The sequence below is a fragment of the Borostomias antarcticus genome, assembly GCF_949987555.1.
Source record: "Borostomias antarcticus genome assembly, chromosome: 11".
NCBI classification, from domain to species: domain Eukaryota; kingdom Metazoa; phylum Chordata; class Actinopteri; order Stomiiformes; family Stomiidae; genus Borostomias; species Borostomias antarcticus.
In genome coordinates this window covers 10358088-10381809 of record NC_140244.1, presented here as the reverse complement: position 1 = coordinate 10381809, position 23722 = coordinate 10358088, and the positions used below count along the sequence as shown (strand labels likewise).

The window sequence follows — 23722 nt, the reverse complement described above, 5'->3', positions numbered from 1 at the left end:
AACTCAAAAAAAAACTTGGACGTATCTGTCTGTAACACGGCCTAGTGGTCTATAAAAGCCTGCTGATTCACAATATTGTGACACTTTGGTTGGTTTGGGGTGTTAGGGTTCTACCTGTAGACAATCTGTGGAAATATAAAGTAAATCCAACCAGTAGATGGGAAATGATGCAGGATTACCATGGAACTCCTTTTTCAGGGCAGGCCTGGAGTATTTGGCTCTTTTTTGCAAATGTGGTGAATAACTTTATTGAAGAATTTCATGGCTTTTTCAAAACAAGTAAAAAGTCTGATCATTCATTTTATGAAGGGGATAAGTCAAAGTTATGAAAAAATAAGGTCAAGTTTTGTTCTATGATAGAAGAGTAAGACCAGGATTAAAAGTGAATATTCCTCATACAAAATAACTTTTAGCTCTTTCCGCCTATAATAAGGCCTTATATAGAAGGTTGCTGATTCAAAATAGAACCAAATATTGTCATCCTGGTTGCTTTGGGATGTAGGGACACTAGGCTACCTGTAGACCATATGTGCAAGTATGATGTAGAAACAACCATCTGGTAGAAAATGACAAAGGATTATCTTGGAATTCCCTTTTACAGGTTAGGCGTTTTTTGTACTTTTTTGGCCTGTGGGGTAAGTCACTTCACGGATGAATTTCATGACTTTTGCAGTAAAAGTAAAACTTGGGACAATCCATTTCACGAAGGGGACATATTAAAGATATGAAAAAACAATGTCCCGTTTTGTTCTACCCCGGGGAGTGGTATCTCCAAATTTTGAGGGTTTGGTTCCTCCACTAATTAATTTTATACTGAGTGTCAAAACACTTGGCATATAAAAATAGTATATTGATACTTCTTCAACACTGATATAATGACACAAATTCTGATCTCGCAGCTTCTGGTTTTGATCAGAGCATGTTCTTGGGGAGCGTTTCACGCCCACCTCATAAAAAACAGCGGCGGTACAGTCCGTTCCCCGGTTCTCTCAAGGACAGCCCCGCGACAGAACGTCAGAAGCGGGGCGGAGCGGTCACAGTTTACAGAGTGCGCTGGCCAAAGCAGCAGCAACTTACCTGCAGAGTGACCTTATATAATATCAATGTGGTTTTATTAATAATCAAAGTGCGTAGCCTAGCCCATATTTCACGATATGCTTGTCATAGCATGGAAGCACCAGACGAAGTGTCGGTCCGGGAACAGCTTTTCCATAATCGAGTCAGAGAGACCATAGTAAGTATACTTATATCTATAGATAGTTAGATCTGTTCTCATTCTAAAGCAACTGGACCATTTGTCTAAATATGGCATGTTAGTAGGCTAACCTAGTTGTCAGCTATATCATAGTGTGGCATATGGCTATGGTTAGCCTACATGTACATGTGTTGGGTTATGACATTTCTGCAAGCCTGCCTACGTATAATCTTTGCTATAACCTTGTTAATTCCCCTGGTGTTTGCTGGAGTTAAACCTGCTTAAAAGGATTCCAATGAGAAATGAGGCAGTGCCTACTTCTGAGACGTGCAATAGTTTATACATTACATATATTGAGCATGTTATCATCTCATACAAAACATATCCCAATCTGCATTTTGATATAATTTGATTTTACTTCTTTCTGTATCTCCAAATTGATGGAGAGAACCCGGAATATGTTTCCAGTAAGCATGCTTAAATACAAAAGGTGGTTGTCATTGTAATGGCCATCATAAAGTACCTGTATGAGTGATCTTGATCACCACAAGGGCCCAGGAGAGACTCCTGTCCCTAGTCATCTCAGCAGATTTTCAATACCCTGCTGTCTGACTCACTGGGACAGCGAGTCATATAGTCTCTTTAACAGCAAAGTGCTTGCAGTTTTCTCTCTGTGTGTGTGTGTATTAATCTAGTATTGGTAGTAGCCTACTGGTCAATACTGTAGCCAATGGTACTGTTGTCATCACCTACATTACACTGTAAAAGGCTATTTCTTTACCAGTGCAATCAGTTCCACTCATCTCATACTACAGTGTCACCCATGTTCTCCAAAAGATCTCATCTTGTCTTCTCAATGACAAGTCAGGAAGGGGTTTTCAATTATACAACAGTAGATGCTCATTGTAACATCAGAGTCACTGTCCCGCTGACATAAAGAACAGTGTAGAAGTCCTTCAGTCCACAAGTCAGGTTATCTAGTGGGTGTGCAGCCTGGCTGTATTTACACAACCATGAAGAGAGAGTGAAGGAGAGAGGCACAGGGAGATATTGACACTGAAGACATCTGAGACACAGGAAAACAGATGGATGACCATAAGGGAAATTCTTCCAAAATTAGGACAAAAATTGCAAGATAGAAAGAAGGAGACAGATACTAAAACATGCGTGAACCGCGGATTGAAGGCCACGGCGCAGCCAATCACGCTGAGCCAATCACGCTGAGCCAGGGTAATTCACATAGTTCTCATGTCTCAGCCACCTGGGGCTTCATTTATAAAACTGTTCAGAGAATTCACATTACTATGGTTGCATACTCAAGTTTCAAAAGATATGCACAAAAATATTTGGAATTATAAGTGTGTATCTTGTCCCACGCCAGTTCTATGAGGCCACATCAGTTTCCCATTATAAATCACAAATCACAATGAACTCTAAACTTGGCACACATGAGTGCAAATCTTGTCCCACCCTAAGCCCATTGCCTATAAATGGTCAATAAAGTGCCCCATTCATCCATAGTGTGTTGTATGTACGACTGGGGAGACCCAAAAGAGGCGACACAGAGGCAGGGGTATCTTGAGCCCGAAGGCACATTTAATAAATAAATGGGAAGGGGGATTGCGGGGAGGTGTATGGTGTGCTGGCCTGGTTGTAAATGGTGTGTGTAGCTAACTATGTGTTGGTGCGGTACTAGGTGTGGTGCGGTGTGTAGACTGTGTGGTGCGGTACTAGGTGTGGTGTAGACTATGTGTTGGTGCGGTACTAGGTGTGGTGCGGTACTAGGTGTGGTGCGGTGTGTAGACTGTGTGGTGCGGTACTAGGTGTGGTGTAGACTATGTGTTAGTGCAGTACTAGGTGTGGTGTGGTACTAGGTGTGGTGTAGACTATGTGTTAGTGCGGTACTAGGTGTGGTGTGGTACTAGGTGTGGTGTAGACTATGTGTTAGTGCGGTACTAGGTGTGGTGCGGTACTAGGTGTGGTGCGGTGTGTAAATAGTTGGCGGGGTGTTGTATGGTCAGGCGGCGAGGCAAAGTCCGAGGTCCAACAGGGGTGCGCGGGTCAAGTCCAGGGGGGTTCTGTCCGAGGGGTTCCAGGGAAGCAGGAGAGGGGCAGGGGTTCCAGGGAGGAACAATAGGACCTGGGGTTCCTTGGGTAAAATGAGACAGGCACGGGGATTAGACATGGAAAATAGCAAACGCAGGAACAAAGAGTAGCAAAGCTGGAGCCGTGACAAACCGTGAGGTTTGTTCTGGCGCCGTCTGTCAGGTCAGCGTGGCTTTTGTAGAGCGGGGTGCTCATCAGTCCCAGGTGTGCTGATTCGGTAGAGCGCACAAGACTGGGGTGGTGGTTGATTGGCAAGGCATTAGTCTTTTGAACTGAACATCATTGGTTCAATCCTAACTGTGATGACAATATAATATTGTGAAACTGAGGTGTCGAAAATGGCATCAGTTTTAAACGCAGTTCGTCATATTATTCACCTTATTATTTATGAGAATGTCATAACATGCAAGTATTGTGTCAATGATTTGGCTAGGTTAAATAATTATCCTGTTTGATCATTATGAGCCAAGGTAGGCTGTAGGCCTATATGTGTTGGTGGTGCAGTTTTGTAATCCTAATTAAACCCAGCGGTTTGTTTTAAATCTGTGATCATTGACTCACACACACGAACAAATACATTTCTAAATATTGTTCAATAATTGCAGATCCAAATATTATTCCCCTTTAAACTGTATATATTTAATGGAATCTTTTGCAAAAGCAGACATCTCCATTTGTAGACCTATTATCCTAAATCATGTTTGTCCATTATCTGCAGTGAGGAGAGCAGAGCAGGGTTTAAAATAGGCCTACATTCATTTCTTGTTACGATTATCAGAGTGACAACATGTAGGACATGGACAGACAGTCAAAACATTCACACACCCTAATATAAATAGCACAGTCAAACTTCTCAAAACAACAAGCTGTCTCAGCTTCGGCATCAGAATTGTTGACAAACGCCAGACCTCATATTTTAGTCTCATCATATTCACATGGAAGCTCTATAATAGGTGAGAGGTAATGTCAATTCATTTTACCCAAGGTATCAATTTCAAAGCGGTTCTTGAGAACCACACATTTTCTGACATTCTCAGGTCAATTTAAAAAAATAAATCACAAAAGCTCTGTAGAGCATGCTGTACGCATGTGTTTGTGCTTACACAACATTTATAAATGAGGACCCTGAACATAGACTGTCACACGCCCATAATGCATTTTAAAACCAGGGCTGCGTTCTGAATCGCATACTACCCTACTATATAGTATGCCAAAACAGGATGTAGTATGTCCCAATACATGGCAAAAATACCAGGATGTCCTACTACATCCGGTCGTATTTTGCAGTATGCAAGCCAGCAGGCTTTTCTGGCTATTCTGACCCACAATCCTGTGCGCAGCGGAAATGTGCGTCACATGTGCGAGTCGTGACAGCTGTAGACGAATGTTGCGTTATGGACAGCGACGGATGTGGGCAAATTTCAAGGCGCAATGTTATGACAAGGTAGTATGTCCCAATTGGATGCCTACTGCTTGCAAAGTACGTACTTTCTAAGGGCAGCTGTAGTAGTTTCTGGTAGTAAAAAGTAGAAGTATGTGATTCGGAACGCAGCCCAAGTCTAAACAGTGCCAGAGACGTGTTTCCTCAGCTTCACATGCTGCTTCCTGTCAGAGAGGAAGTCGGTTATCCACCTGCAGGTGGGGTCAGGCACATGCAGCTGGGAGGGCTTGTCCTGCAGCAGAGCCAAGATGGTATTAAAGGTGCAGTATGCGGTTTGTGATTTCCTTTTAGGAAAAAAGGTTGAACATTTTTGAAAAATGCAACCGACAAACTGCAGGGGGTCCAGGAGTGGGTCCGTGCTGGTTTTGAGGTGGGAAATTACAATGTGCTCAAAAGTCTAACACAGAGGTCAGGGCAACGGGTCTCTGGTCATTAAGTTCCATGATTTCTGTTTTTTGGCAGTTGGGGATGATGGTAGACGTCTTGAAGCAAGCTGGTAAGCAGCATGTCTCCAGTGAGGTGTGAAAAATGTGACAGCTGATCGACACAGGATGGAGGGAGACACAGACAGCCCTTACATACATAGTTCCCTGTACATTACTGTGAAATCCCACCCAGGGCTGCCACTGATTTTCTCCATTCATACATGAGCCAAATGCCACAACCTTCCCGTGTTGCATCTTTTCAAACATGCCAAGCCTGAGTTAGAACGTGCAAGGCCCAGTCCAGCGACAGACACCCAAAGAGATGCCCAAACAGATGCCCAAAACCAGAAAAGAATGTTGCTATGGCAGTCGACCAACATTTTCTTTGGTTTTAGACAGTCCTAACTATTTTGCTCACATTAAAATGATCAAAATAGAAAATTTCCTTTGGGTGAATTTTGGAATTTCCAGTGGCGCCTGAAATCCCTAGTTTTTAATGTCTTTCACCAGAGTGACCTACCTGATAATATAATGGCTTCTGTTCGCAACACAGCCTTCCTGACAGATTCCAGGGAGTTATACTACGTCTCGACACAGGAAATTGCCTGTGCAGATTTGCTGTGAAATTCCGTTCATACATGCCCCCTAAGAGGTAAATTCCCTAGAGTTTAATGGGAACCTTTCTATGTCTGAATTGAATGGGAACCCTTCTATGTCTGAATTGAATGGGAACCCTTCTATGTCTGAATTGGGTTAGAGTCTGGTCCAGTTGCTTTGCGGGGGTTCTGTCTATTAACACCCCTCTCCAGGATGGTGAGTCTTCATTGTGGAGGGGGGGCTTCTGAGGTGGGCAGTTGTGGAGAGGCCCAGGCCCCTGCTTTGGTGCGGGGAGGAGGAGCTGGGGCTGGTGGATGGGATCAGGACTATCCCATTGTCTTTCAAATCCACAGTGGAACTCATTCAGGTCATTGGCCAGGTGCAAGTGGTCAGTGGAATGGCGGGACTTTCCATTTTTAGTCAGTGCTGTCTGAGGCCCTTCCAGACGAGTTGTTTCCTGAGAATTGCTGTTCACACACCCCTCCCCCTTCATTGGATTTAGAGCCCAGAAGGACTGGACTGGCAGGATGGCGAGGGCATGACGTCAAATCTACTCTTAAGAAGTGAACTGTTAAAAGTGTGAGAATGAAATATGCTTTACAGTATAGACCACTATTTGTGTAGAGCTGTGCATTATACCTCAAAGGTATACTTCTAATGTACAAGCAGCTTATGCTCATAGTGTGAGCTCTATTCTCTATGTTGTTCATGTTAGATCACTAGCAAGGCTATTGGGATAGTTAAGTATCATATTCTGCCTGATCCCTCACCCACTCACTGTTCTGTCTGGGCATGCAGCAGTTATTGGGTCAGACTTATCATATATACACAACTCAGCAGGTTATATATCGAAGGTCATGTTACCATATGATGACATACCACCTGGCCAAACATAGACACGGGTCTATTAGTGCAGACAAACCATAATCAGTTCTACTTATCAAAGTATGGAGTGTTTTTTGGTGCGTGGCTGTAAGCCAGCGCACCTAGTATGGTGTTTGTCCGGCTGTCACTTCCTCACTCCCTTACTCCCTTACTTATGGTGAATGTTGACCTGCATTTCTCTGTTGGCACCACAAAAGGCAGTAGTCCCAGAACACCAAAATAAAGGACACCAAAATCAACCCACCGATCTCCACTGCACAAGTAGAGTAGCGGTGAAAGCATCGGACTCCTACCTGGGAGATCGGGGTTTAAGGCCCCGGTGGGGTTGATTTTATGGGACTATACCCCAAACCTCCACATGTTCATCCTTTACCCCTTGCCTTATAGGTCAAATCCTGTACCAACCCCAACCCTTATTCTAACCCCAACCCTCACTAGGGACTGGAGGAAGGACACCAAAACCAACTTGTGCATTGGACTCCCACCCGGGAGACCGGGGTTGAAGACCCGGTGGGGATGACTTTATGGGACTCTACCCCAAACCTCCACATGTTCATCCTTTCACTCCAACCTTTTCACAGATGCCACACAGATATTGGTCCTCCATCAGAATCAGAGTGACAATCCGCTGGAGTGTTTCTACTGGGGGGTGTCTAGAGGGGCACCGTTGTTAAACAGCTGGAGAATTTATGCTGGCGAGTCGGTAGCGGTCTCCGAGCGGAATTCCACTCGCATTCGCACATGTTGACGCCCTGCCCTGTCGCGTTTCTGATGGTAAAACTCATGTGGACCTCTGTTGGGATACCGTCGGAATTCCGCTTGCATGGCATGCCCTCCCCTGTCCCTTTTCCCATGGTGGAACTCGGTTGGGATACCGTCAAAATTCTGCTTGCAACCGTCACTGGAGGGTAGTCTTGAACAACCTAGTCACTGACGACCAGCTCAACACGGCGCCCCGGAAAAGGTCAGTAAATTCTGGTTAAAAATGTAAAGCTGTATACAAACATCACATAAAACATGTTTTTAAAAATGTCCAGTGTATTGAAGGAACATTTGCTACTCAAATGTTAATGCTACTTCACGTTACGGCAGCTATCTTAGCTAGCTGACACATTTAGGTTAGCTAACTAGCTAGCTAGCATTAATGTTAGCTAGCTAACGTAACATTAGCCTAGCCGCCAGCTACTGTGTTGTAGCTCTTTAGTTGTAAGTCTTTTATTAGTATAGAGATGGATAACAGTGTGAGGGATAATTATATTTGAACAAGGTGATGAAAGTGTACTGGTTCAATCCCTTAATGGTGAGATTCTACTACGATGTTTTATCATTGCTTAGAAATGCCCGGTAGATTAGTGTTAGCCCTATGTTGCTAGCTATATTAGCATTAGCCCTATGTTGCTAGCTATGGCTTCGGTAGGGATTTTGATAGCTTCTTCATACTATTATCATGTAATCTCTCATTATAGGCTATTGGTAGCTAAGTTCATTACGTTCTGTTGTCCAAGTATGATTTAGTCCACGTTCTTGTTAGTTGGCTACAAACATGTATTACTGGTGATCGACTGCATTTACCGTTTTCGGCCACGGTAGGGCAGCAACAGGCTTAGATAGACTGTTCCTTGTTCAGTTTCAGCAATTCAAGGAGTATTTGAGTTAGGCTATTTAGTTATTTGTGTAAGTATTTCTGTTAGTTATATATTATATTTCTTTATTATTTCAGAGACCACACACTCACTGAAGTGAAGAGAATTGAAAGGTCAAATAATTCTTATTGAGGGGTTGAAAAGTAGTAATATTGTCACAAATATTGCGTGCAACGAGCGCAAGTATGCTCTCCTCTCACTTAAGAAACAAAGCTCAGCATCATGATCACAAGTTTAAACAGTTTACATATTTTTAAGCAATGGTAGTGTCTACTTTCCATGTCAGTGAGTCCAACAAAATTGATAATGCATGGGTTGTGTCTTTTGTCTTTTCCCACATGTGACGTTCATTCCTGTCTGGGCTGATCATCGACCACTATGTTCCTGTGATCTGGAATAAAACAAGTGCAGAGGTAGTGTTGTTTTATCTTTCAATGTCTAGTTAATGGAGTAAACAGTGAAAATTTCACCAAGGGGTGGATCAGGATCTGCTTCAATTAGGTCCTCAGAATTTTAACAATCAGAAGTGTGCCTTACAAAAGATTGAGAATCCTTTATTAGTCTGTTGTAAATAAATCATGTTTAGAATTTAAAGCATGCCCCAAATTAATGGGTACCTCGGGGCATGAAGGTGTCAGTCCCCTCCCCTTGGCTTCAGGAAGCTATGGTTTATGTCATGCTTTCGCATGTCGAGTGTCTTTAGCAGCCATACATATTAGAGACTCCCCTTAAACAAATTGCTGCTTGGCCACATGCACTTGTAGAGCTAGACAGATTGGAACAGCTGGACCTCAGTCAACCAAAGGAGTCATCCTCCACTGACTTTGAGATCGTGTCCCTTAACACTGTATCCCTAATAGCTCATATACAGGACCTCAGAACAGAACCTAATCTCATGTCTGCACAAGTCATCCTCCTCCAGGAGACATCACTTCCAGCCGATCAGCAGCTGGAGCAGCCATTCCACCTGGACGGCAGACTCTTCAACAGCACAGGACACAGGAAAGGCCTCGCCACCTATTTCCCAGAAGACTTTAAATTCTGTAGAGATGCCACTAATGACAAGTTCCAAATTTTTTTATTTTATTTAACCAAATAACATCCATCTCAACAGATCTGTTCACCATCACTAATATCTACAGGTCTAATGATGCATCCCATGACTTCTTGACTGCCCTGTCAGATTTCATACAAGATGACTCCATCTCTCACATTATCCTGGGAGACTGGAACTTTTGCCAGAGAGATGACACCAATCATCCAGTCAGGCAATTTCTGGAGACGCATCAGTTCCAAGCTGCCATTCACCCTCCTCAAGCTACTCACATAAAGGACAGATGCCCGGGCCAGATATACATTAGATTCACATCTCCAGGTGTACAGTCCCTTATACTATGTGTGTAGTGTTGGTTTGTCTGATCAAGTGAACCTCTGCAGCACTGACAGATGTGTATTTATGACAGCTCTGTGATGAGACAGGCCCTCACTATAGGGTGATTTGATGTTAAGCCTAACTGTCAGATAGGGACGTACTCCCCTGTAGGGGGTAGGTTAGGGTCAGGGGTAGTAGGGGTCTCCCAGGGTGGGTCTGGGTAAGTAGAGGGCTGGGGCTGGGAGACCGGATGGAATCAAACTTTATACACTATGAGTGGGGATTAGGTTTTACTCATTTGAACCAAAGATCTTATCTACAATCAAACAGTGAGGAGTGGTTGAGTGGGAATAAATGCATGCTATACGGTGTTGTCTCCCTCTCCTCCCTCGTGTCTCTCCACCTGCTATTCTATCTCTCAGCCTGTCCCTTCAGCCAAGTCCCACCCCCACTACTGTGGAAGTCAAGCACAAAACCACAGCTATATGTGAGAAGTGCCAACAAAACAGTAAGCAAAACCATTGCCTCAAAACAATTCTTGGATCACCTCAATTTCTCACACTGCTCTCATTGATTACATTTACCAATATTAGTTTCTTGTGTAGATGAACGGATCGGCTGAGGAGGACAGGTCCATGTGCAACTCCATCTTTTATTAACAGACAGTTCACACACACACGTACACACAAGTGTTGGTACCAGCCACCATATAAACACACTCATTCCATGTTTCAGACACCATGAACCCCACCTTTTATTAATATACAATTCACACACGCACGCACGCACACACAAACACACACACAAACAACCAAACACACCTGTGTAGATACTACCCAGCATACGAACACACAAATCCTGCTTGTATGCAGAACTACTTAGTTGGCAAAATGTCTTCTCACGTTTTACCCCATTTGTGGTGTCTTGATTCTGTCCAGATGTAGTCTTCAAAACAACACTGTCTATATGTATATACCTATTTTATTTTATTGTATTTACTTCTATATACATTTACATGTTCATTACATGCCTCTCTTCTTTCCAAAGATGGTCACAACCACAACCAGTCCTGAGAGCACATGCAAAAATGTATGGCTACTTTTGATGTATATGTCTGTGTGTTTAATAAAGCATTTAGGAAAAGTTTCAGTCATTACTTGTGTATTACCTACAGTATTCTGTTCAGTACTATTTTTTTTTTTTTTACAATTGTTCAATCGTGATATTATTACGATTGGGCTTTCAGATCTGCCTACACTTAGCTTACTTACCTAAGAACCATTTTACTTACAATTTACTTCTACGGGCCAATACTTAACTGTACTTTAATATGTTCATCTCAATGTAATATCAATATCATTTTATATATATATATATATATATATATATATATATATATATATATATATATATATATAGTAAAAGCAAGCCTATTAACACTTAACTATTTACAAACAACATTGCTACCTGCTGACTCAATCAAATAAAATCATGTCAAGATAAGCCACTGTGTCCTGGTCTACTTACTTCACCAAAAGGGAAGTGCAAAACAGCAGGTAATGACTTTTGTCCAGAAACAGAAGTTTAACTAATTACAGCAAAATGGCTAACGTTATAGGAGTCATTAGTGTAACTGCTTTAGCCACTGACCGCTACCATTAATGTTAAGGAAGCTGCTGCTAGTTGTTGTGAACTCATGAGCTAACTGGCTATCCCGCTCTTATTGTGCTGGATGTTCATGTTCATTACATGCCTCTCTTCTTTCCAAAGATGGTCACAACCACAACCAGTCCTGAGAGCACATGCAAAAATGTATGGCTACTTTTGATGTATATGTCTGTGTGTTTAATAAAGCATTTAGGAAAAGTTTCAGTCATTACTTGTGTATTACCTACAGTATTCTGTTCAGTACTATTTTTTTTTTTACAATTGTTCAATCGTGATATTATTAGGATTGGGCTTTCAGATCTGCCTACACTTAGCTTACTTACCTAAGAACCATTTTACTTACAATTTACTTCTAAGGGCCAATACTTAACTGTACTTTAATATGTTCATCTCAATGTAATATCAATATCATATATATATATATATATATATATATATATATATAGTAAAATCAAGCCTATTAACACTTAACTATTTACAAACAACATTGCTACCTGCTGACTCAATCAAGTAAAATCATGTCAAGATAAGCCACTGTGTCCTAGTCTACTTACTTCACCAAAAGGGAAGTGCAAAACAGCAGGTAATGACTTTTGTCCAGAAACAGAAGTTGAACTAATAACAGCAAAATGGCTAACGTTATAGGAGTCATTAGTGTAACTGCTTTAGCCACTGACCGCTACCATTAATGTTATGGAAGCTGCTGCTAGTTGTTGTGAACTCATGAGCTAACTGGCTATCCCGCTCTTATTGTGCTGGATTAGCATTGGAAGCATTGGAACTGATGTGTCCAGGCGACAAGACCTATCTTAATTTATCAGACATTAGTTCATGTCATTTCAATTCACAGCTATTTCAGTGGCATGACTAGCTTCCATCCTACCAGTCCTGAACAGAAACAAGCCAGCCACGCACATAAGCCAGGCTGGATCTGGCCTGGTTTGTATTGGAACATTCTGGATTGTAGAATTATGTGTGCTTATCATAGCTGAGATTTCTTTATGATGTCATAATATTTCTTATACAATGGTTAGTTCTGGTTCTTCATTCTGATTGGCTGGAAGCCGTGTTAAAATACTTTGTAACACACGCCTGGGACCGCATATCATTCCATTTTCAGTATTAATGCGCCTCCCATTTGATCCAATGCATTGTAGTTGTTGTTGTTGCTTGGCAACTCATTTGTTAGGGGAACTATTTGGCTCCGCGGAATTGAGGGAATGATGCTTCGTTTTGAATAAATGTTAATATTTTACATTGCTGTGTGTCTATTTTACACTAATAGCTGTAGTAACCGTTGTATAAAAGCAATAAACCACTCAAGGCCGTGTTATAGTGATTTTATAACAGCTAGGGGGGTTTTAGACACTCCGCTTCGCGTCGTGCCTAACAACGCCCCCTAGCTGTTATAAAATCACTATAACACACGGCCTCTCGTGGTTTATTGCTTAATTTCTCCCTCTGTGATCCGCTAATCTGCTTGGGGCAGTCTGATTGCAGGATGTGAGGTATCAGATAAATGTTCTCAAAGAGACGGCCCATGGAAAAAAGTGGGCCATGAATATAGTGTTGTATGGCTGTGTTGTAACAGTTTGGTTTTATTTATTCTATATTGGTGTTTTCTTTTGAAATAGAATTTCTCTTCACTTTCTCATTTCAATATTGTAATCTGGTAATCTCACAGAGGACACACACACACACACACACACACACACACACACACACACACACACACACACACACACACACAGAGGCTGCTCAGTGTGCTCTATCGATCTGTCTTGTAGCTGCAGAGAATAGTTATTTCGTAGCTCATAATGTTCAAATCATAAATCCATCAAAATGGTGTTCATGACTAAGGAGACAATATCCGGAAAGAACCAGAGAGCTTGGTTGTTGCGAAGGGAAGGAAATCACTCACGTCTCAGACAACGTCTCAGAATGAAATCATATTGATTCACAGTTGTGCTGTTCATCCTCACTAAACAAACATCAATATATGTTTGTGAGATCCTCCCACCTAGGTGTCTGTCTGACCTCCTTTCTCTTTTTTCCACTACTTACTGTAGAGTTTGAGAGCGTTTATAACATACCGTAACCCATCCTGTCCCTTGGTAACCACAGCTAAAATAAACACATTAGGTCATAGTGTTAGAATTAGCCGACTCCCCTGTTGTGTTCAGGCCTGAGGTGTCTTGACAACAGGATCAGGTCTTGATCAACTTGTAGAGTGTAATGCCTAAATCTTCTCTGTCACTGCGGCAGGAACTCTGGCTGGGGCTTGTTTCTCCTCAGCGAACCTGGTCACCTCATTCACAGCCAGACTCATAGAGACAAGTCAAGAAAATGAGTTGAGAAGTCAACAACTGTGTGTGTGAGGTTCCTCAAAAACAAGCTAGCAACCCTGCAGCTCTCCCTCGGCTCTGCTATGAATTAGAGTGTGTTTTCTATCAGCTGTAGGTTATGTAAGTTAATACAACATGGGGTGGAGCATGTATAGTTTCTGAGGAAATTCCTGACTCATACAGTACAGTATGCACACAGTGATCTCTGTTGTCTCTTTTGTCTCCCTCTGTCTCCACAGATCTGTGTCCTGCTTTTCGTCTGTCTCTATATTGTGTCCTACCTGGTCATCACTCACTACAAGAGGAACTCAGAGTTCACCATCGGTATGTAGGCCTATGTATCAGAGGTCTGGGGTCAGCCATGTCACAGCCATGTCCTCCCTCCTAAGCACTTATTGTATTGTATTGTACTGTATTGTATTGTATTGTATTTTAGATTGCTATTCTTGCACTATGCCTTCAGCACTAGATTATAGATTAGTCACTTGTTTTAGAGAGAAGATGCACTTGTGAGTTCTGGCAAGTAGTAGTACATTGGCTTTTCCTACGTTAAATGCAATTATTGTTAGTCGCTTTGGATAAAAGCGTCCACTAAATGACTGTAATGTAATATAAATGTAATGGGAGATGGAGGGTCTTCTGAGGTTACTCAACACGCCATGGATCACACTGCTGGGTCGACATTTCATCATGAGCATGTTGTTGTTTACCACCAAGAGGCCCCTGGCTTATTCATTTTGATCTGGGTGTGAATGCCGGAGTGTTTTTCTTCGCTGCTCCCACCCCGATGCGCGTGTATGCCGTGTTTGAGTCAGGAATGGCCAGTGTGCATTAGCACGGCCAAACGAGACACTCCAAAACACACGGCAGTCCAAATTACAACCAGAGCCTGTTATGTAACCGCCGCCCCCATCCGGCCTCGGCTCCCCCTCCTTTCCAGACCTGTCAGACGGGGACAGGGGTGCCAGGAATGTTCCCCTGGGATAAGAATACACACAGGGCACAACAACCCCCTGCGGCTCGCACACACACACACACACACACACACACACACACACACAGACACACAGACACACAGACACACACACACGCATAAACACAAAGACGGACACATACACACACTTGTATGCATGCATAGACATACAATAACATGGACAAGGAAGGCAGGAATGTAGGTCCACCTCCCCCCTGAAACAGACAGAGGGACGAGTGGAACGGGCGTGGGGAACCAGGGGATTCAGCGAACCAGATGTTACTCGCTTCAGTGCCTTTCAACAGAAATCTCTCATGTAGTCGGATGTAAATAAGAGATTTCCCAACCAACTGAATCAGTGTATTGTCTCCCAATATAACTTATCATATTATATTATTATTAAACTAATTTATAAAAAATTATTTCAAAATTCTATCTCTCAGTTTGAATTAGTCATTTGCTGATCAAGGGTGTGGTACAGTGTTTTGGTAGTTACAATATTGTTCTGTATCACCCCTATTTTTTTTTTAACACATTTGTCTGACACATCTGTTGCAATATAATCAATTTGTCAATACTACACAACAGTTGTTGTAAACTGATCAAGTAGTTTATTGCACATTCATAGGCATACTCAGACAAACATCTAACCTCACACACAGTTTGTTCTCTGTAAATGTTTATTGCTTTTCTAGCCTTTTTCTAGCCAATCTGCAGATCCACACAAACAAACGAACAAACAAATTAATGTATGCATGCAAACACACACGCACGCACGCACACACACACACACACATACACACACACACACAAACACACAGCCCTTATCCACACATGTACATACTGTACGTGTTTGTTGTTTATAGTTTCTCCAACCAGTTTAGCCTGCAGGTGTTGGAGCAACGCGTGGGGTGAGGGAGTTATGTCTTTCATTAGGTCTCCACCAACCTGTTTCATCTTTCGATTTGTCACATACTAATTGTGTTTTTTACTTTGCAGATGATAGTGAAGATGCCACAGTCAACAAAATTGCGTAAGTAGAAGAAAACCCCATCGCTGGCACAGAATATCAACATGTTTGAAAGATAATAAGGCTTTCTCTCTATTTGTTTCTCTCCCTCTCTGCAGTTTGTGCCTCTGTACGTTCACTCTCTCCGTCTCAGGGGGCGCCGTCCTCCTGCTTCCTCTCTCCATCCTGTCCAATGAGATCCTACTGTTTTTTCCACAAAACTACTATATGCAGTGGCTCAACGGATCCCTTATACATGGTATGCAAGCGCACATACACACACATGGATTCTTGCACACATATGCGCACAAGCACACATACACACACACACACACACACACACACACAGACACACACGCACACACACACACAAAGGTATGCTGACACACACTTATGCACACATTTGCAGGCACAGAAAAATTCAGAGGGTTAATCCTCTCAGCAGGTTGTCAGTTCATGAAACACATACCACACATTCCTCACCTTTCATCCCAATGTCATTAACTGAGAGGGAAACTACAGCCCAGAACTGGAAAACCCCCAAATACCGTTTACGTAAACTTAATTCCGTATGCTATCCCAATAGAAAAGGCTTAAAGGAATAGTAAAGGGAAAATGCATGTTTAGCCCTGTTTTAGGGTTACTTGTGATCAAATACAATGATTCAGATCAAAACGTTGACAAAACTAGCATTTTCGAGAAAGTTGATAATTGCTCTACCACCGTTTTGGTCATACAATGGATGGGCATGGAATGGGATGGATGGGCATCTTGAAAAATCATTCAAAAACATGTTAAACCCTCGATTTCAAAGACAAGAAGCTCACCGAGGGTGTAATTGGTGTCCGTTGGTGTTCTGACATCAAATTCGCCGCAAAGTATGAATCCTGTAGGGTTTTATTGATCATTTTATGAAATCCACTGACTTGTATTGACGCGACCGTTGTAGATGTGTAGATCAATCCGCAGAGGTGATTCTACTTACGGTAGCTATTGTTTATGTTAGCTAGGCTAGCTAGTTTGCTCACTACTCACGCTACTCTTTAGCTCACAGACAAGGAAGCCCTAGGCTACAGTTCAGAAAACACTACACACTGAATATAGTGAGGAGGAACTACAGCAAATGGAAGAGATGGAGGCTCGCCGAACCACAGAGCCAGAGAGGGTCGATGAAGCTGTCGCTATACCACGAACCACGGGTGTTTGGTGGTGTGCTTGCAAACATTGCCGACAGATGCCCACCGAAGAGGAAAGTTTGTGCTGTACCGAGTGGGACCTGTTGCTAACAGCTGACATGGCAAACCTTTCGGTCCATGAGTCTGACTCCTTGCCTGTTGAAAGTGAGTCCTGCTTTTACCACTAGTATTTATGTCCGAGCGAATAAATCTACTGTTTTGATAATTTCATGCTGTAAGACCACTTCTTACAATTCTATTTTTCTAAAGTTAGTCTTAGCAAAGGGATTATTATTATTATTATGCTTTAACACACACACATGGGCACACACACACACACACACACACACAGACACACACACAGCTAGCAATAAGAACTTACCTCAAGTTCTTCCTCTCGTTCGTCTTCTGTTATTCCTCTATGTAAAGTCGGAACAGCATCACGTTTGAGGAAGACCCTTTTGGGAGATTTCTTCAAGAATAACCTAGGCTTATAACATTTGTCCTCAAAATGCAAAGCGCACACACGGTGATCTAAGACCCGAAGAATATCCACGGGTGTGTTTACGTTCAAGTAAAGAGATTCTAGCCACAACTTCAATCTTGCGGGATCGTTGTAGGGAAGTCTATGACAAGTTACAGATGAACGGATTTTGCCACAATTGGCAACGGCACAATAGCGTGTCATTGTAGAGATCCCAAACAAATGCTTCGCACGAGCCTGTCTTGTTGTTGAGGCTAGCTTTTCAAATAAGGAAGCTGAGCGGAATCCACGGACGTCACCTACCGCGAGATCAAGGTATTGCGCAATATCGGAATCAGTTAAAGCGGAAGTTTACACACGTATGTACTGCGACTAAATAGTTCGATGCTAAATATTTTTTAAAAACCTTTCCAGATGAACTACAATCTTACTTTATGGCGAATTATATGCCAGAACGCCAACTTACACCTAGGTGAGTTTCATGTCAGACTCAAGAGTTTAACATGTTTTTGAATGATTTTTCAAGATGGCCATCCGCATCCATTGTATGACCAAAACGGTGGTAGAGCAATTATCAACTTTCTCGAAAATGCTAGTTTTGTCAACGTTTTGATCTGAATCATTGTATATGATCACAAGTAACCCTAAAACAGGGCTAAACATGCATTTTCTCTTTACTATTCCTTTAAGTTAGTGAGTAGAGAGACACTTTGACTGTCTGTGAAACCATGTTGTATCTCCTGTCACAGGACTATGGAACCTGGTGTTCCTCTTCTCCAACCTCTCTCTCGTCTTCCTCCTGCCCTTCGCCTACTTCTTCACTGAGTCTGAGGGCTTTGCAGGCTCCAAGAAGGTATCCATTCCTCTCTCCTATTCTCACCAAACACTCTGTGTGTACAACCTGTGTATGACATGTACAGTGTATGTTCTACCAGAGTAATAATGTGAGTTGATTGTGCCCGTGCAGGGCGTGATGGCTCGCGTGTATGAGACCGCGGTCGTCCTCCTGCTCCTCACCCTGCTGGTGCTGGGGATGGTGTGGGTGGCATCTGCCCTTCTTGACGACAACATGGCCAGGGAGAGTCTGTACGGTGAGCCAGGCCTCCTCCCTGTCCTGTCTGGAATAAATACAGTCCTCCTCTCCCACTTACATGTTTACTTTGAATGTGATTCTTCCATCAACTGAACTGTCTCCTTCTCTGATCTCAGATCTGTGGGAGTACTACCTGCCCTATTTCTACTCCGGCATCTCTCTTTTTGGGGTCCTATTGCTCCTGTGTAAGTACAGTAAACAGCATTTTGTCTGACTGTCAAAGTATAAAAGCACAGTTACTGTACCAGTTATGTTTGTCCTACTGTATGGCATTTGTGGTACTGTCTTAGTATAATTTTTTCTGCATCTTTCTTTCTCTCGTTGTGTCCTGCAGTGTGCACACCTCTGGGACTGTCATGCATGTTCAGTGTCACTGGGAGCCTACTGGTCAAACCTCGGGTGAGTTCCCGTGGTATCCTGGTCCCTTGTTTCCCGCCTTGTACTGCTATTTGAATGTCCAGTACAGTATGTGTCCTCATGTCTTTGTGGCTGATCTGGCCTCTTGCAGCTGTTGGAGGATGTGGATGAGACCATGAGTTGTGCTGTGTTGGAAGAGGCCTCTCTATCTAGGAAACTCAGAAGTAAGGACCCATGTTATGTCACATATCCCACCACTTGTGCAAAATTGGAGGGATAACTTTATTTGATCAAGGAGATGGAATGGATGAGATAAAAACATTACGCCTCTCTCTCTCATCTTGGCCAGGTGGGACCTCATGTTGGGTGGACAATGACATGGAGGCTCTGACGAAACAGTACCTCTCAACCCAGGCCCGCCGAGTCGGTCTGGGTAAGCCCCAGTAATCCACACATCCCTCTGACCCTCTTAAGGTCAAACAGGAAGTATGTCCGACCATACCAGACAGACAGCAGCATGCTCAGACGCTAATGCTTCAGTTCTACTTCCCCCATCAGAGATGCGGAGGAGAGCATCGCCATGGCAGCGTAACCTTGGGTACCCGTTCGCTATGCTGTTGCTGCTGGCACTAACGGTGAGGTGATTATGATTTTTCTCACTCAGGTCACTGTTTTGTGTGCTAACTACTGATTGACAGTGTGTGTGTGTGTGTGTGTGTCTGTCTGTCGCTCTCTCTTAGGTGGCGTGTGTTCTCATTGTGTGTTTCCATGTTGTGGAGTTGATGTTTGATGAAACAGCCATGCCTCGAGGGATGAAGGTAAGAATTCTATACTGACTAACCATAGTGTTGACTTTCGTTGTCTTTTATTATTGTCCTTATTCAGCTCTGAGTTGTTTTGATTTCAATAAAAGACGGCACCCAATCTCTCCCAATACCACACAGTCCAGTGTCCCTTTTCCAGGTGTATTCCAAATGAATCTTTCCAACACGGGATTTGAGCGACAATTAAAAGCTGTTTATTACAGGAGGTTTATAGCCTACAAAACATGATGGCATCTAGTCTAATGTCAGCTTCCCTGCCTGTGGCTGTCTGGCTCCAAAATCAAAGCATCTGAGCTCGAGCAAAGCTCTGATGGTTCGGGGGCGTTCCACCCCCCCCCCCCTTCCCCGATCAGACTGGTCTGGTCTCTCCTGCAGCTTATGGCCTTGTAGCCGAGATAAACGGCTGATGGTTCGGCACCCAGGTCTCTATCTCTAACCACAACAATTGCTGTTGTCCACAGAATGTACCAACCATAGAATGTCATCTTTATCTCATATGGGATGTTTGTCTATGTGAAGGGAGACACTTTTCTTACAGAAACTCCGGCCGACAGCCACACTCAGGGGTCAACATCATAAATAGAAACAGCTAACAGGATCAGGTTAAACCAAGACATTTCTCTGAAAACAGCCATTTTCCTCAATGGTAATACTGTAAAGCAAAACAGTTCTCTCTATAAAAGGCCTAGTAGACATACATTCCGAGGGTGTGAATGTGTACTGACAATAAACACCAAGGGGCGAATTCACTAAAGGATTGCGCAGCTTTTCCTGACGCAAAGCCTGTGCAAATAAGTCAAAAACTATGTTTGCTATTCACAAAGCCCTCGCAAAGGGTGAAATACGGTGTTAACTGCGTTGCGTTCGTCATTGCGTTTCTCTGCGCCGGTGTTATTAGCTGATATTTAAATTAGGTAATATGGGTGGAGAATGTTCCCCTTTCTATGCAAATGAACATCATTGCAAAATCTGCCCAATTCACAAAGATCGGCGCAAATTGCCTCACGCAGTTAAAGTGAAATTAATTGCGTTTTCAGAGACGTGGTGGTATTTAAGCGCAAGGGGTGTCATGGCCAGCCTTTCCGCTGATCATGGCAGCAGTGATTGTTGCGAGGCGAATTCGGCATCGCAATGCCAGGCATGTTGTTCGTGAGAGAATATTTAGAAGAAGGTCACTTTTTGATTTAACCACCGCGGTAGCTGTTTGGACACCAGAGCGCGCAGCTCTTCAGCCAACTGGAGGATGAAGTCGCGTCTGGGGAGGCTCAGTTGACTATGCGTCTCTCCACCAGTCCCCAGCGAGTCCAAGCTCCCCCAATGAATAATACTTATTTATAATAGCCTACATAGCACGAAACTGTGCGTATAATAGTCTATACGCGAAACTGCGCATTCCCTATAGCTGTTCATTGAACGGCTGGGGGCCGATATAGGTATAAATAAATAAAAACATAGCCTACACAATATTGTTTTTATTTGAATGGTCTTGAAAATATTTTGCTTTTGTATCATAGGTGACGGCAGGTATCATCTTCAGCCATGGATGATGACTCCCGTGCGTAATCCTTCCAACGTTGGAGAGGCGGCGTACAACTGGGCTCACATCAGGACGCGCGGTGTGATTGAGTGCACATTTGGAATCCTGAAAAGCCGTTTAGATGCCTAGATCGTACTGGTGGGACAATGTTATAAACTCCCCCAAAAGTATGCCAGATCATCGTAGCGTGCTGCATCTTGCATACCATAAAAGGACCATTTTTCCTTTGTTCGTCTTTTCAAATCATTCCACCTCCGTTTGCAGTCTTCCACGTTTACACACAACAATGGCACTGACTGATTGGGAAATTAAACGCCAAATGTGATTTTTTTGCTGCAGCCGTGATATTTTTTGCGGAAAGCTGTGAGACATGTTTTTGATGTTTTTGTTCACCTCGTCCGTTCAAGTTCGCTGTCTGAAAATCGTATCTTTCTTTTTCTGTCTGCCATCGTCCAATGATATGCATACGAGTTGTATGCGCTGTATGCGCAGTATTTATAGTCATTTCCTATATCAGCAGCAAATTGCACTCAGCCGCAAACACCGAATGGGCGTGTTTGCGCTGGGATATTATTAGCGCAATGTCTTTAGTGAATAGGTTTTTAAAACGGAGCACATAGCTGGCGCAACTGACGCGCAATGTAATGGTGCAATTAACGGGCGCAATTTGCTTTAGTGAATTCGCCCCCAAATGTACTTTGTCTTACTTTTTCTCCACTGAAAGGACCCTCTCCTAGGTGCTGCTTCCTTCTCCATGTTTGGCTCACTGGGAGCTGCAGTACAGGTCATTCTCATCCTGTATCCTTTCTCAGACCTTTAGCCTTTTTTTTGAGTGGTATACTGTCACTGGTGAAAACGTACAGCATCCCCTTGACTGTCAGGTCAGATATCTGATGATCTCCTCGGTGGTGGGATTCTACAGTTTACCGCTGTTCACTGGACTACGACCTCGGACGCAGGACACTACTCTGACACAGGTGAACACATACTTGCACACACTGTACACATACTGTACACACACAAATTCATTCTCACACTGTTACTTTCTCACTGTCTTCAGATCATTGGGAACTGCGTGTCTCTGCTGGTGCTCAGCTCAGCTCTGCCTGTGTTCTCCAGGACTCTGGGTAAGTTACACTGTAAGGTTGGGGGACTGGGTGTTGGGTACCATTGACTTAACACCGTGAGCCATAATTTTTTTTTTTTTTCCCATGACCTTAAATACATTAATCTGTCTCCTTTTTGCTCAATGTTTCAGGGATCACCAGGTTTGACCTGCTGGGTGATTTTGGTCGCTACAACTGGCTGGGGAACTTCCACATCGTGTTTCTGTACAACATTCTGTTTGCTGGGCTGACCTCTGCTTGCCTGATCAACACTCTGACCTGGACTGTGCAGAGGGAACTGATCAGAGCATTCGGTATGTGGGTGTCATTCACACGCACGCACACACACATGCACACACACACACACACACACACTTTCACCTACCCCTTCACTAACATCTAGACTATGTCCTCTTCTCTCTCCAGGTCTGCATAAACTGCCTCTGACTGTGTCCCGCTCAACCGTCCCACTCAGGCTCCTACTAGCCAATGGGCTCTCAAAGATTCAGTGACACTTCAAGTAGCCAATGATATGTTCTTACCAAAGAACTTTGACCCCAAAAATATCTGGAGAGAGTCAGGGACATCTCTCCTGCTGATGGATGACCAGTGACAACTAATAGGAGGAGAAGAGAAGACTCCTCTAGTTCTATGAAGTCATGATTAGACCTCAGAGATGGCCTAAACGAACACTGGCCAATTCTGCACTATGGGGACCAATCAGATGTGTCTCCTCCTGTCAGGCCTTTACTGAGTATGTGAAAAATAGACATGTTCAAATCTCAAGAAAGAATGAACAATGCTGAAGGAAGCAAACGGACCAGAAAGGGAACAAGTGCTTTGCACACATCTATTTATGGTGCATTGAGATGGCAGTCCTCAGGTTTGGGGTATACAACAAAGCCTTCAGAGACACTTTCATCCCTGGGGAACTATGCCAAACTCTAAACATGATGTTTACTCCAATCCCTGAGTTTAGCAGCTGATTTTGAGGTTAGTCTTCATCTCTCTCATCCCCCTTTCCGTTTCTGACTGCACCTTATTTTTATCCAAACTATTTATTCTACACTTTCATCTCCTAAATGTAATTTCTCTTTTGTCCGCAGCTAATGGAATGTTATGAAACAAAGCAAAAGTCTGATGTCTAATGAATGAGACAGAGGTAAATGCCAAACTGTAAAGAAATACTGTACGCAAGAAATATGATTATATAATGATACTGCTTCTGTACATATGGGTTACTCTATTCTAGAACTATAACTTTAGAATGTGAACTCCATGTACTGGAGACATTCTATTGTTAAAAGAATACACAGTTGGGACAGCTTTTTTTATTGTTTAGCACTGCAAAATTGTGCATTGCAGTAAATACAAGATAGAGGACAGAAATGACCTTGGTCAATGACCAAGTGAAACTGTGATGAGTTTACAATTATGTTCCTTATACAATGTGTTTGTGTGTGTGTGTGTGTGTGCGCGTGTGTGTG

The 23722-nt window shown here is 43.1% G+C and overlaps 1 protein-coding gene across 1 annotated transcript; it reads left to right on the top strand.

Moving 5' to 3' along the window:
* The first annotated feature begins 1108 nt into the window (after positions 1 to 1108).
* On the top strand, positions 1109 to 23722 carry LOC311314762 (limb region 1 homolog-like protein). The gene is made up of 18 exons (XM_084445247.1): positions 1109 to 1234; positions 13917 to 14001; positions 15650 to 15683; positions 15779 to 15918; positions 18068 to 18171; positions 18286 to 18409; positions 18528 to 18596; positions 18746 to 18810; positions 18920 to 18992; positions 19118 to 19201; positions 19327 to 19403; positions 19509 to 19586; positions 21854 to 21927; positions 22016 to 22106; positions 22190 to 22256; positions 22388 to 22549; positions 22662 to 23228; positions 23342 to 23722. The coding sequence occupies exons 1-17, from the start codon at positions 1169 to 1171 to the stop codon at positions 22745 to 22747; spliced, it is 1479 nt and encodes a 492-aa protein (XP_084301373.1). The 5' UTR covers positions 1109 to 1168; the 3' UTR covers positions 22748 to 23228; positions 23342 to 23722.